This window comes from Ipomoea nil, unplaced genomic scaffold, assembly GCF_001879475.1.
Source record: "Ipomoea nil cultivar Tokyo-kokei standard unplaced genomic scaffold, Asagao_1.1 scaffold2283, whole genome shotgun sequence".
NCBI classification, from domain to species: Eukaryota; Viridiplantae; Streptophyta; class Magnoliopsida; order Solanales; family Convolvulaceae; genus Ipomoea; species Ipomoea nil.
Genome location: NW_017618711.1, coordinates 335,577 through 348,646, shown reverse-complemented (window position 1 = coordinate 348,646; position 13,070 = coordinate 335,577). Strand labels below are relative to the sequence as shown.

Sequence of the window (13,070 nt, the reverse complement as noted above, 5' to 3'; positions counted from 1 at the left end):
TTCTTACCCCGATCCATGTGCCTTTGTCATTTTCTTCTTGTCTTTGCAGGTTACAGGTCGGGTTCCTTGTGAAGAACCCGGTCGGGGCCCGGTCGGTTCCCGACCGGGTAGTGCCCGATTGGCGTTGCCAACCACAGAGCGGTAGCCCTTTAGCAAGAGAGCTGGTGAGAAACACGTGGCGACTCTACGCGTTGATAGGCAGGGCACCCGGGATGGCGACACGTGGTTGCTACGTGGGAGGCATGCCGGACGGCCGGATTTGTGTCTCCGGCTCCGCGGCTATAAATACCCGCGATAGCGACAGTGTGAGGGACTTTTGGACGATCGATAGGTTGTTATTAGAGAATCCCGACCGCAGTCAGTCGGTACTCAGAGCAACCACTTAGATTGTACTTAGGGCCTTCACTGTGATCAATAAGACTTTTAATTGCTTTAATTGGTCTCGTGTTTATTTAATTACCGCATTACGTGGCAATTAACACTATCATTTTGGCGTCGTCTGTGGGGTTCGGGTCTTGGCCTACGGGTCGGGATCAAAGGTGACGGGTCAAACCCGCCACCTCGGTTGGCCCTATTTAAGGGCCTTTTGGTCCTTGGGCTTGAGGGAGGCCATTCCATTTGACCATCTTTGGGCTCCTTCTCTCTAAACTATTTCTCTCTTCCTTCTCTCTTCATACACAAAGACAAAGAAAGAACAACATGGAATAAAAGAGAGTTTTGAGCTATTTCTTGTATTGTTCCTTATTGTTCATACATTCATATACACATATACGTTTTTTAATACATACAACCGATATCCGGGTGAATTAGTACTATCACAGACACATAATATACTATTAACTTATTATGTGCATTTAATTTATTTATAAACATAATATGTTAACGTTAACTGCAACGCCACATTTTTGGACCAAAAGTGTATAACAATTGCTTATTCCCTATCGGGCACTCCCCACTTATTCTGGAGTAGATTTTTAACGTACAAAACTTTCGTACCATTGGTCCACTGAAATTTCCAATTTCTTACTCCGTATTTCAGTTTTCGGCATGAATGATGCGTTCGATAACGACGCCGCAGTCGCGCCAAAGTCTTCTTCACATCGCCTTAACTATTTCTGTTGATCACATCGCCGACGGTGATGGAAGCCACCCTTCGACTAGCCGCCTCCTCCCACCGCCACATCTCCGTCCCTCTCCTCCTCCGAACCCCTTCTCAGAGCTTCTCCCCCAAACATATTTCCACAATTCCACATCGTCACCGTCCAGCTTCAGCATCCCGTCTCTCACTTTCCACGTACAATGGCCTCCATATTGGCAAATCGTCGAACGCCTTGCCTTCAATCCCTTCATCCCCGCTGCTTTCCCATTCGCAAATTCTCAGTTCCATATTCTCCTCCGACCGTTTCGCCCGTATTTCTTCTAACCCCAAAGGCACGCCCCTCGATTGGCATTTCGCTTCGGATGGCGAAAAGGGGCGCGGAATTCGGGGTCTGGGAAAGGACGGCCCGGTGGTGACTGTGGTCTTGCTGGGTTGGCTTGGGGCGAAGCCTAAGCACTTGAGGAGGTATGCGGAGTTGTATAATTCCAAGGGTATTCACGCGGTTACGTTCGTAGCTTCGGTGAGAGATGTCCTTTCGTTCGATTTAGCGAGGAAACTCGAGGAGAGGGTTGTATCAGTGGCTCATGAGCTCGCATCGTGGGTGTCGCAGTCAGAGGAGGATGGCCGTGAACGGGTCTTGATCTTCCATACTTTCAGCAATACCGGCTGGCTTGCGTAGGTTGATGTATTAGGCTCTTAATTTTGATGATGATTATGGTTTTTTGGCTGTCTTGTTCTTACTTTCTCTCTCTTAATAATCTCTGGTTATAATAGGATTAGATTGAGTCAATGGCTCAATGATTATACTCCGAGTCTCTATCCTTGTTGAGAAGCTTATGCAGCCAGTTCTGATTTTAGATTGGGATCTTGATCTCTTACAGATTTTACAGTTTTCTGTTTGTCTTCTGTGCAGATATGGTGCCATTCTTGATAATTGGCGGGGCCGAAAGGATCTATTGGACAAAATCAAGGGATGTGTTGTTGATTCAGGAGCAGACCCACACATAGACCCCAAGGTCTGTTCTTGAAATCTCTAATGCACAATATTCCCTGTGATTTATAGCACAGTCAATTCTGGTTCCTCAAAATAGGAAAGCACTACTGATAATATCTGATGCAAATAAGAGATTGCTTTGTTTGAAAATTATTTAGAGTTAATTCCATTTTTGGTCCTAGATTTATAGGTGGTAGTCCACTTTTAGTCATTTTTTATCAAAACATCCACATTTGGTCCTAATATTATTGTGGTATGACCATTTTCGGCCCTCCATCAACAAAATCGTTGAAATGTCGTTAAATACAAAGGCATTTCGGTCTTCAATTACAGATTTTCCAAAAAAATAAACATAAAAATATAGCGGGGTCAACTCACTTTGTATAAAAATGATTGAAATGTCTTTGTATTTAACGACATTTCAATGATTTTGTTGACGGAGGACCAAAAATGGTCATGACACAATAATACTAGGACCAAATGTGGATGTTTTGATTAAAAAGGACTAAAAGTGGACTACCGTCTATAAATCTAGGACAAAAAATGGAATTAACTCAAATTATTTACTAGTGTGTCTTTTGCATATTTATACTTCTTTGTTTAACGTAGTTAAAATCCCTACCAGTTCATGTGCCGGTATCATTGGGTATGGCAGGTGGTATTCTTGTAAAATAGATTTGAAGGTGTTTTGTTTGTTTATGCATATCAATTGCTATGTGTGGAACATATTGTTTTGTGCGCTTGGAATTAATTATCTTGTTGTGTAGGTGTATTTTTAGGAGTTTGAGACATAATTTGAATTATGCAAGTCCATATAAGTTATATCCAACCATCTGGATTTGTATAAAAGATTTTGGATGTTTGGACTTTCTGCCCAAGTTATAAACTGGTGTATTTGGTGTGCCTACAAATGGAGTTACGCTTAATTTGCTCGAAGCAAGCTGCAGTCTATTGCTTCCATCTTCTTAAGTAACACACAATTGTGTAGGGACATGTTCCAAGTTTTTGTTTTGTTATGGTGTGCTATTTCTATGTTATGCTGAATCTGGAAGCAAGCTACTTGACAACAACAATCTTGTTCATTTGTCATTTAATGATCTAACCGGAGGATGAAAGAGAATTGCTTTTTAGGAGCTCTACATGGGGCTTTTTAATGTTTCTGGTATAACTACATTCTAATGTTTAAGGTTGGTCATCTGGCATTGGACTGTTAAACTCCAAGTAGCTGGCCTAGAAGGAAATTTCTTATTTACAATCCTCACGTCCTTCTGTTTCTCTTTTTACCCCACAACTTCTTGTCCATATTTGATGTTTGCTTCAATTCATGATATTAGATAGATCTTTCAAGAGGTTTTCTCCTGAACTTTACTAATGTCTACCTAGCAAAAGAAAAGTAATTATTAGTATGTTGTCTAAACTAGTGTAGTGTGCATTATGTACTGGACACATTGTATTTGGAGTATTATTTTTACTTTATACTTCACTCAGAAACAACCTGTTAATAATAACTCAATGTTGAATATTGGTAGGTGTGGGCAGCAGGCTTCACTGTGGCACTGCTGAAGAAGCGTAGCTCTTTAGTAGATCCTGGAGAAGGGAATGAATTGGATTCTCGTTCCTCAAAAATACAAGAAAAGAAGTCTTCGTTCGTTGAAACCTTGCTTTTAGATGGATTTGAAAAACTTTTCTCTATTCTTCTGAACTTGCCAAATGAAAATCGGTAAGAATTCGTTGAATCTTGAAAGTATCTTCCATTTCTGCTATTTCAAAGAGTATATCAACTAGCCATATAAGAGGGGATTATGTAAAAGGTTCCCATAAAGTTCAATCAAACTATATAAGGCTTTTGATTCGACTTGTTTTTTTCTTTGAATAGGAGGTTGGTGAAGATCATTTCTGCTCTCATGAATGACCAGCCACCTTGTCCTCAACTTTATCTTTATAGTACATCAGACATGGTCATTCCTTATCAGTCCATTGAATTGTTCATCAAAGAGCAGTCAGTGAGAGGGAGAAAAGTGTCATCATTCAACTTTGGTACATCTCCTCATGTAGACCACTACAGAACTTTCCCCTCCACCTATGCGTCACTGCTGCAGAACTTTCTCGAGGAATGTTTGGTCATGGTTAAGAAACCATAAGGATCAGTTAACCGATGACAAGTTAAATGATCATAGAAGTTACAATTGTCGAGTTCCTATACTTAGCTGTGAATTAAAGTGACCATTGGAATGTCTGTTATCATTCATCTTGTTGTGACTGGTAATGAAGCTGTTTAATTCTCATTCGGCTGCCCCTTTGTGAGCAGAGATGGGTGGAACTATGAAACTCGAACTGTCCTTAAAGAAGACTCTGTTGGAATAAATGAATCATCCATTCATATATGATATTAATAAACTTGTACAATATCATTTAGCCAATATTTTCAACTTTTTGTTTCAACCATTGGGTTGAGATGCTCTAAACACCATATATATTCTTAAAGTAGTTGCTAATGGTTACTAAAAATGCACTAATGTCACTTTGGCATGCTCTTGGACTGTAAATAAAAGAGACTAAGTGCCAAATGAATGCCTTTAAACACAACAAATGTGAGCCAACAAAACTGTGAACATAACAAATCATCATGTGTGAATCCCATAAGCACCTGTCCACAGCACATAAGAAACTCAACCACAGTTAAAATTCTCTATTGTAATAAGAAAAGAAAGAAACGCTTGTGTTGTCTACTTCAACACAGCAAAATTTCAACCATCATAATTCATACAAATTCTTTTATCTTTCATGATGCATGACAACAAAACATTGAAGTATAGAAAGGACTGATGTCGACTACACTTAGTTCTTGGCCCTAACAGAATTATTTTCCTTGATCCTTGCTCGGTTATCGAGCTTGACAAAGCGTTTGAGGTCCTCGTAAGGGAGTGTCTCTAAGTCTTTCCTTCTTAGCTCACTAAGTGCTGGTTTTTTATCCAGCAAGTGCCACAGCCATTCAGGGTACTCAGAGTCGGCCAAGACTTTAGGGTCCGTTCCATCCTTGAGTATATTAGCACCGACAACTGTACTTGCTTTCACTTCTTTGCTGAGTGAAGACACCTTTGGAGCATCAGCAGCTGCACCTTTAGACTTCTTTGCTTTACCACCTCCGGCAGCAAATGTTCTGCAGCCAATTACTCCAGCAATCTCCTTGGGGATGACGACACTTTTTAATGACCGCATATAACTAATTGCCATATCTTTGCACCCTGTAACATAGAAAATAATACCAATGAGATCATGCACTCATGTACAAATAGCCAAAAAATTTCTTATCCATGAGATGGAAACAGTTAAAGTACCACACTAAAAAATTTAAGTTGACCGGTTATGATATAAAGCCAACAGAAAAATGGAAGGAGTATTCTGATAAAATGGATCCTATATTTTTCTCTTGTTTACCTACAAGTCACATTGTCCTGCACCAATTCTCCGTAGGACAATGAATGGACATCAGGTCAATCATTCCCAACTTTTCCACGCTACTCCGAATTATTCTTAGTGTAAAAAGCACAGCCATGTAGGTTTAAATTTAACTGATTACAAGACTACAATATGAAAACACACCACAAAACTTCCTCATGTCCTCGCTGAAACCAGTTCATACTCCCCCATACATCAACAATAAGCAGAATTTGCATAGTAATAAAGTCTTTGGCTAGAAAAGTTAAAAACACAGCAACAGAGTTATCATACATCTGGGGCACATTGTAATCATCATATTGTAATTGGTATATTCTTTGAAGCTTTTTATCAAGCATCTGCTAGGCATAAATAAACCTGAACATTCTCAAAACAATTTGAGGATCAAAATGAGCAGCTTATGAATCTTGATACAAACGAGATGCTTAAAAATAGCTAAAAGGGGATAAAATGACACCAGACTGGGCTTCAGATCAGCCTGAGGAACTGCCTCAGGTTGATGAAGAAATGACGGAGGCCACCCATTCACCATAAAACACACACTGGAGGTTTGGCAGCAAAACCACCATAGCACTCAAAATCAAACTTGCAATTCAGTGCATTGTAATCTTGATGCCCCATTACTGATTTCATCTAATGTAATAATTGGACAGTTATGATTATTTTTTAAAAAGAATGTTAGTGAAAAAAGCACAGAATATATATATATATATATATATATATATATATATATATATATATATATATATATATATATATATATTTTAAAAAACTAAAAACATAGAAATCACTTTCATTATCCTATAACCTAGAATGTATTCATCTTCTGATACAATAAAAACAATTAACAAATAACGATAAACACATTAAAAACAGAGAAATAGGGAATGGAAACGACATAAGAATTCAAATCAACGGCACTTGCAATCCTGATACAGAAATTTCAACAAAGAAGAAGCAAGGAGATGAGAGAGGCTGTGACTCCGTCACTTGAAATCGAAAGAAAATGGCGATTTGGAACTGGAAGCATCGTTACCTGATGGGAGGAAGGAGAAAGGTATCAGAAGAGGCGCTGATGGTGAGTAACTCTGGTGCGCAAGGCGTGAGTGAGGGTACCTCTAGAAATTGGTAACTAACATTAACCAAACGCCCCCTTATAATAACCAGTTAACCACCGTAAAACCCATTAATCATCATCATCCTAATTTTGCTGTAACGAGTTATTCACGTACAATAGACTAAAATGTCCTCATATCTAAGGAAACTAGGAATACAAATGATAATGTCCAATGAAATAGCTTAAATGACAAATGACTTTTTTTTTTTTTTTTTTTTTTTTTTTTTTTTTTTGTGGATAAGAATTTCAGGATAACGCAGATTTGATTTTCATAAGTAACAATTTGTCCTGTACCGGCTCTCTTGCATCTCGGAGCGAGTAATGATTAGTTGGATGGGCCCAGACCATAAAATAGACGGAGAAAGATTTCTAACACCTCGTAATTTATTAAAAAAAAAAAACCCAAAAAAAAAAACAATGTACTACTTATAATATTAGTATAATGAATGAGAGGTCTAACGTAAAATTTGTTTTCAACGCACCATGAATATTGGTATAATGAATGAGAGGTCTCATGTAAGAGTGTACAATTTAGTATTGAGTCTTAAAATTAAATTGACTATTTACTTTGTTATATGTTTATGGTGGATTTATAGAATTCATGATATATATTTTTTTTTAGAATGCTACTAACACAAAGAACCAATAATGCCTCCACTGAGACTCAAACTCACAACCTTCCAAATAGAAGTCCAATCCGGATACCATTAGACCATATAGTCTTGGTATAGAATTCAGGATATAGTTTGACAAAATTGAAAATTTTAAATTATGAAAAAAAAAAAAAAAAAAAAAAAAAAAGCAATGTACTTTTACTATGATCCTTTCAATTTTATTACTCCGTATTACGGAGTATTATTTTTATATAAACCTCCAATTTGACTATAAACAGTGGGGGAAGATAAAAGTTCCAAACAAACTAATCCTATGCCCCAAGGTTATAAATGGAATTGGAAATGTTAATTCTTGGGGAAGAATCCAGTTTGGTTCAAATACACCTCATTTTACCCCATCGACGTTGCAGAGCTAAAACCCTACCTAAATCTCCGATTTCTACTTTCGTTCTCAATCATGGGAAGCCAACAAGCCGTTTCATTTCTCACCAGCATTGCTCGGGCCGCTTTCGGCTTCGGAGTTGGCGCGACGGTGCTTAACTCCGCGATGTACACCGTCGACGGCGGCCAACGCGCCGTGCTTTTTGATCGGTTCCGTGGTGTGATCGACCATACCGTCGGCGAGGGGACGCACTTTCTGGTCCCGTGGCTACAGAAGCCGTTCATCTTTGATATTCGCACTAGGCCACACACTTTCTCGTCCGTGTCTGGAACAAAGGATTTGCAGATGGTTAATCTGACCCTCCGGGTCCTATCCCGCCCCGAGGTCGGCCATCTCCCCAATATTTTCAAAACATTGGGGTTAGAGTATGACGAGAAGGTGCTTCCCTCGATCGGCAACGAGGTTCTTAAATCCGTGGTTGCTCAGTTTAATGCTGATCAGCTACTGACGGAGCGCCCCCACGTGTCGGCTCAGGTCCGGGAGAGCTTGATTTGCCGAGCTAAGGATTTTGACATTGTGCTTGATGATGTCGCTATAACGCATTTGTCTTACGGTGCGGAGTTCTCCAAAGCCGTTGAACAAAAGCAGGTTGCTCAGCAGGAAGCGGAGCGGTCCAAGTTTGTTGTGATGAAGGCTGAACAAGAGCGGAGAGCCGCAATTATTCGAGCTGAAGGTGAGAGTGAGTCTGCTAAACTCATTTCTGACGCTACTTCTGCTGCCGGCATGGGTTTAATAGAGCTCAGGAGGATCGAGGCCTCGAAGGAGATCGCATCCACCTTGGCCAAGACTCCTAATATTCAGTACCTTCCTAAGGGCAACAACCTTCTCCTTGGTCTCCAAAATCGTTAAGCAGGTATTCAATTTCTTACTACTTACTAGTCTTGATTGAAATTGAGTATGATTTTTTATTATTCATTTTGTGTTTGATTTGTTTTAGCATAATTTCATCTTTGCCATTGAGATCCTACACAACTAAACTTCGTTTGTCATGCATTATGCTTAGTGTTTGTCATCCTAAGTATTGGTTTTGAATTTCATTTAACTATTTCTGTTCAGCCCAGTTTGAAGTTCTGTGTGTCTCGGAAGTTGCTATTTGTTGGTTCTTATTTCATATTACTCTAAGTTGCACATTTGTCACACTTTATTTTCATCTCATGGTTTGAAAAGTACAGTTCAAGTAAAGGGGCAACCCTAGCCAAGTTGGTCAGGTGTTAACCATAAGGTTACAAGTTTGACTCCACGAGAGGCCTATTGGCCTTCTTAGTTTGAGCCAGTCAGGGGCAACCTAGCCTGATTTACTTCCTAGGGTCACAAATCCCCAAAGCGGGGAGGGTTGCAGGTTTCCTCGTCACCCAAAAGTATAGTTCAAGTAGTCTAGTTTTGTTGAGTTATTACAACTGATCACTCCACATGAATTTATTTATTTAGTTTTCTCTTCCTCTGTACTGTTTTGATACTTGTTTCATTTATTTTCAAGATGCTAAACTTTGTGGCTATATATAGTATGCTATTAAGAAAATTAATATTACCATAGTATTAGAATTTGCATTTTCAAACATGTACTTCTAAATACAATTTTGTTTTCTGAATAGCTTTTAGTATCTTTATGTCTTTCTTGTTTAGTTATGTTGTTGAAGCAAGCTCATACTAGTTTCTATTCCTTAGGAAGCTGATTTTTCTAAATGTGTTTAAGATAATCACAATACTAAATGTTTTATTATTGAATCTCTTGATATTTTTATTTAAAAATAGTACTTTACCCCCCTAAATTGAACAGAGTATTTCTTTTGGATTGTAAAAAGTTTTATCATTCTTTAAAAAATGTAGGTGCACACAAACAAGTTCACATAAGCATCATGGTTCTAGAAAAGTTCACAAATTCTTCTAGCCTCTAGGCCTTCTACAGTTTTTTCTGTACACCAAAAGAGCAAAAGGTCCTTACCCCTGTATTTGATTCTATGCATAGGAGTCCCTAGCCTTTCAAAATTTGCATTTTTATAAACCTTTCTCTGATAACCACAATATTAAAATTTGTACATTAAGGTTTCTTAATATTTGTAAACACAAATTTGATTCCTAAATTGTCTTAAATGCTTGTTTAAGAGAAAACTTCTTAGTGAACACATCTACCAAAAATGTTTTCAAGATAGCACTTTAGTAAATACGGCTTTAGGAGAGCCTTCTTATAAAATGCTTTTATAGGAACTTTGCGCTTTCTGTGTTTCTTAAGCATGCTTTTAATATTTTGGAAAATACATTTGCTAATTATGGTTTCAATAGAATGCTTAAAGTTAATGTATTCTGTTTGGAATTTGTGAAATACCTAGGAAATACAGAATGTGTCCTTGTGCATTTTCTATTCTCACGTGTTTTCAATATAATGCTTAAAGTTCATGTGTTCTATTCAAAATACCACATATGTTTTTATCGTGTACTAGGGAGATTAAAAATGAACTTTTTTTTCATTTTGTTTTCTGAATCAGAAAAATCACATTGGATAAATGTGTTTTTCTTTGACTTCTAGTGATGTGTGGGAAATATAGAGTGCATCTTAGAGAACACATTTCAAATTTAATATGGCATTTAAAATGCCGTCTTTCTAAATTAAATTGAAAAAAAGAGTGTTAAAATCAGTAATTACCTCCCATTTATTCAGTTAATTACGGAGTAATATTTTTGTGAAATGAAAGACAGGTTTTACTGTTACATTTACTCATTATCTTGGGTCCATCTTTAGGAAACTTGTTAATGTCTTTCACATCTTAGAGAAGGCATTTCAAATTTTATATGGCATTAGAAATGCTGTCTTTCTAAATGAAATTGAAAATGTATTAAAATCAGTAATCACCTCCCACTTATTTTTCAGTTAACTAATATTTTTGTGAAATGAAAGACAAATTGGTATTATGTCATGATTTTAATTGATTTGTTGACCATCAAAACTTATACCCTATTATTGAAACGACTTGTTCCTCTAAGGCAACCTCAAATCAAATTGATTCTTTTGATAGAAGTTGAGGATTTTTTACTCTACATTGTTATGTCCCTTGATCTGATCTTATATCTTAGATGAATTGTTCATTTGTTCTGTTGATGGCTGAAGGGGTCCATCTGGATGACATGCAAAAGTGTACTTTTAACTGTGTTGGTTTGCTTTTTGGGATGGCATATGGGGCTTTAACATATGAATCTCCATATTTTTTTAATCTTGTTTTGTCCATTAGTTTGTCGAAACATACCCAATCGCGTGTATACTATAATGCCTCTCCTCCACTGATTGAAGGGACCATTGGTTCAATACGAATAAAAAAGATGGAATTTCCGAATGCATCCATATATGTATATATATATATATATATATATATATATATATATATATATATATATGTATGTATATATATATATAATTTATTTATTTATTTATTCTGCCTTTACTATAATTATGCTTTGCATTTTCGTCCAGGATTTGTACTGGCGAACAGGTAGCTTTCTCAGTTGGTGCTGGTATACTGATTGGACATTGTGCATTCTTTCTGTTTGGAATGATTCTTTTGCAGCTTTCTCATTTGATTCTATTTTTCTTTAGTTTTTTTTAGTTGCAAAAGAGAGCACCTAGGTGTTTGCTTACAAACAGCTTATTTTGTTTTGATAAGCAAACAATTTACAATAAGGTGCTGCTTGATTACAAACAATTTACACGATTTTTTTCTTCTTTTGATAAGCAAACAATCTATAATAACTAGGCAGCTAGTTTACTAGTGAACCCAGACTGATCTGTAGCAGCATTTTCATCAATTCAGAAATTTTTTGTTACCATTTCTTTGGCTTTTACCTGTGACATTTAAAGTGTACCATTTCATCCATGCCTTTTGGCTTCCTTTTACAGTGCATGTGGTAGCTATGATGATGACAGTCATGGCATATTGATATTGTCTTCCACTACTACATATTTTGTTATAACCATATGCATTAATCGGTATAAATCGCATCGTTAATGATACTATTTCATGTGATATATATAATATTTTGTTTTAATTAAAATGTCGTATTTTTCTATGCACATACAATGTAATGTATTAAACAGTTTCATGATGAGGTGTTATTACACAAGATCTATTTATTGCTTTTTGGTTACTAGTTAGAGGAAAGTGAACATGAAAATCATGGTATCTGTCATCTACTATTTTGTTTTCTTAATGACGTCCCTTTCCCCTTCTCGCTCTATTCTAGTTAAATACGGAGTAATAATTTGATTTCCAGATTTTTCAAATAGTGATTTAAGATACCACGTCTTTTCCAAAGAGGAATATTTCTATTACAATTATTATTCTTTCCATTTATTTATTTATTTAGTAAACTGAGGTATAATTATAATAAAATATATTAGTTTTTTTATTTGAGAATAAGAAGAAGTGATATAAAGAACATAGAAACGACAAAAAGATGACTAGAAAGAAACTAAGAGATTCTTGAATGACAACAATCTGATCATCAAAGAATTCATTAATAAACCAGTCGCCCAATGAACAAATTCGGTGAATGTGTGAGAATATTTACAATTTGATTGAATATAGTGATTGTCAAATATTGAATAGAACAAAAAAAAAAAAAATATGCATTGCATCTGGCCATCTAGGCACGTCATCTTTGCTTCTAGATTATTTTATTTTTTATTTCTTTCTTTCTCTCTCTCTCTACCCATCCTATTTGACATGACAACTAATTTTTTTCATTTTTTTTTTGGTTCTCGACATGACAAAAAAACTTAAAATAAGTTTTTACTAATGATGTTACTTTGACCACTTTTAATTAGAAGAGTAAAAATACTTTTTTTTTCTTATTATTTTGTATATAATATTACATTTATTGTTATTTTTATCGACGTGTCATACTCTGATTATTATTATTTTTTTTTTTTCGCTTTCTTTCTTTGAAAGTTCAAACACATGACAAATGTTTTACTTCTTATACTAATAATTTTCCTTATTTTATAGTGAGATATTTATTCACATTTAGTTTCTCGATTATTATACTTCTACTTTTTGTTCTTGATTATCAAAATTTTCATATATTGTGCATGTCTATTAAATTTCTGTTACATTTAATTTTGTTTGTCAAAATTTTGTCAATCTCATTTATCTTTCATCAACACTTACCCTAAAGTCATTGTATTCTATTGTGTGTTTTATGTGCTATTTAAATTCAACTAAATCACATAACTATTAGGTGGATGATTTCGGTCAAGGTTGATCATTAAATTTATCAAAAAAATTAAATATGAAAAAAAATTAATAATTACATACTAAATGTGAAAAATTGACAGTTACAGACTAAATATAAAAATG

At 36.0% G+C, this 13,070-nt stretch overlaps 3 protein-coding genes across 3 annotated transcripts; 2 read left to right on the top strand and 1 right to left on the bottom strand.

Moving 5' to 3' along the window:
• The first annotated feature begins 982 nt into the window (after positions 1–982).
• On the top strand, positions 983–4,513 carry LOC109151367 (transmembrane protein 53). Its single transcript, XM_019299355.1, has 4 exons — positions 983–1,774; positions 2,013–2,115; positions 3,623–3,813; positions 3,970–4,513. Exons 1-4 carry the CDS (start codon positions 1,140–1,142, stop codon positions 4,232–4,234), a joined length of 1,194 nt encoding a protein of 397 aa, XP_019154900.1. The 5' UTR covers positions 983–1,139; the 3' UTR covers positions 4,235–4,513.
• Positions 4,514–4,701: 188 nt separating this feature from the next.
• On the bottom strand, positions 4,702–6,786 carry LOC109151368 (54S ribosomal protein L37, mitochondrial-like). Its single transcript, XM_019299356.1, has 2 exons — positions 6,589–6,786; positions 4,702–5,338 (listed from the first exon to the last, which is right to left on the bottom strand). The coding sequence occupies exon 2, from the start codon at positions 5,325–5,327 to the stop codon at positions 4,932–4,934; it is 396 nt and encodes a 131-aa protein (XP_019154901.1). The 5' UTR covers positions 5,328–5,338; positions 6,589–6,786; the 3' UTR covers positions 4,702–4,931.
• An 845-nt stretch (positions 6,787–7,631) lies between these two features.
• Positions 7,632–11,588, top strand: LOC109151095 (prohibitin-3, mitochondrial-like). Its single transcript, XM_019299008.1, has 2 exons — positions 7,632–8,578; positions 11,189–11,588. Exon 1 carries the CDS (start codon positions 7,741–7,743, stop codon positions 8,572–8,574), a length of 834 nt encoding a protein of 277 aa, XP_019154553.1. The 5' UTR covers positions 7,632–7,740; the 3' UTR covers positions 8,575–8,578; positions 11,189–11,588.
• The last annotated feature ends 1,482 nt before the right edge of the window (positions 11,589–13,070 follow it).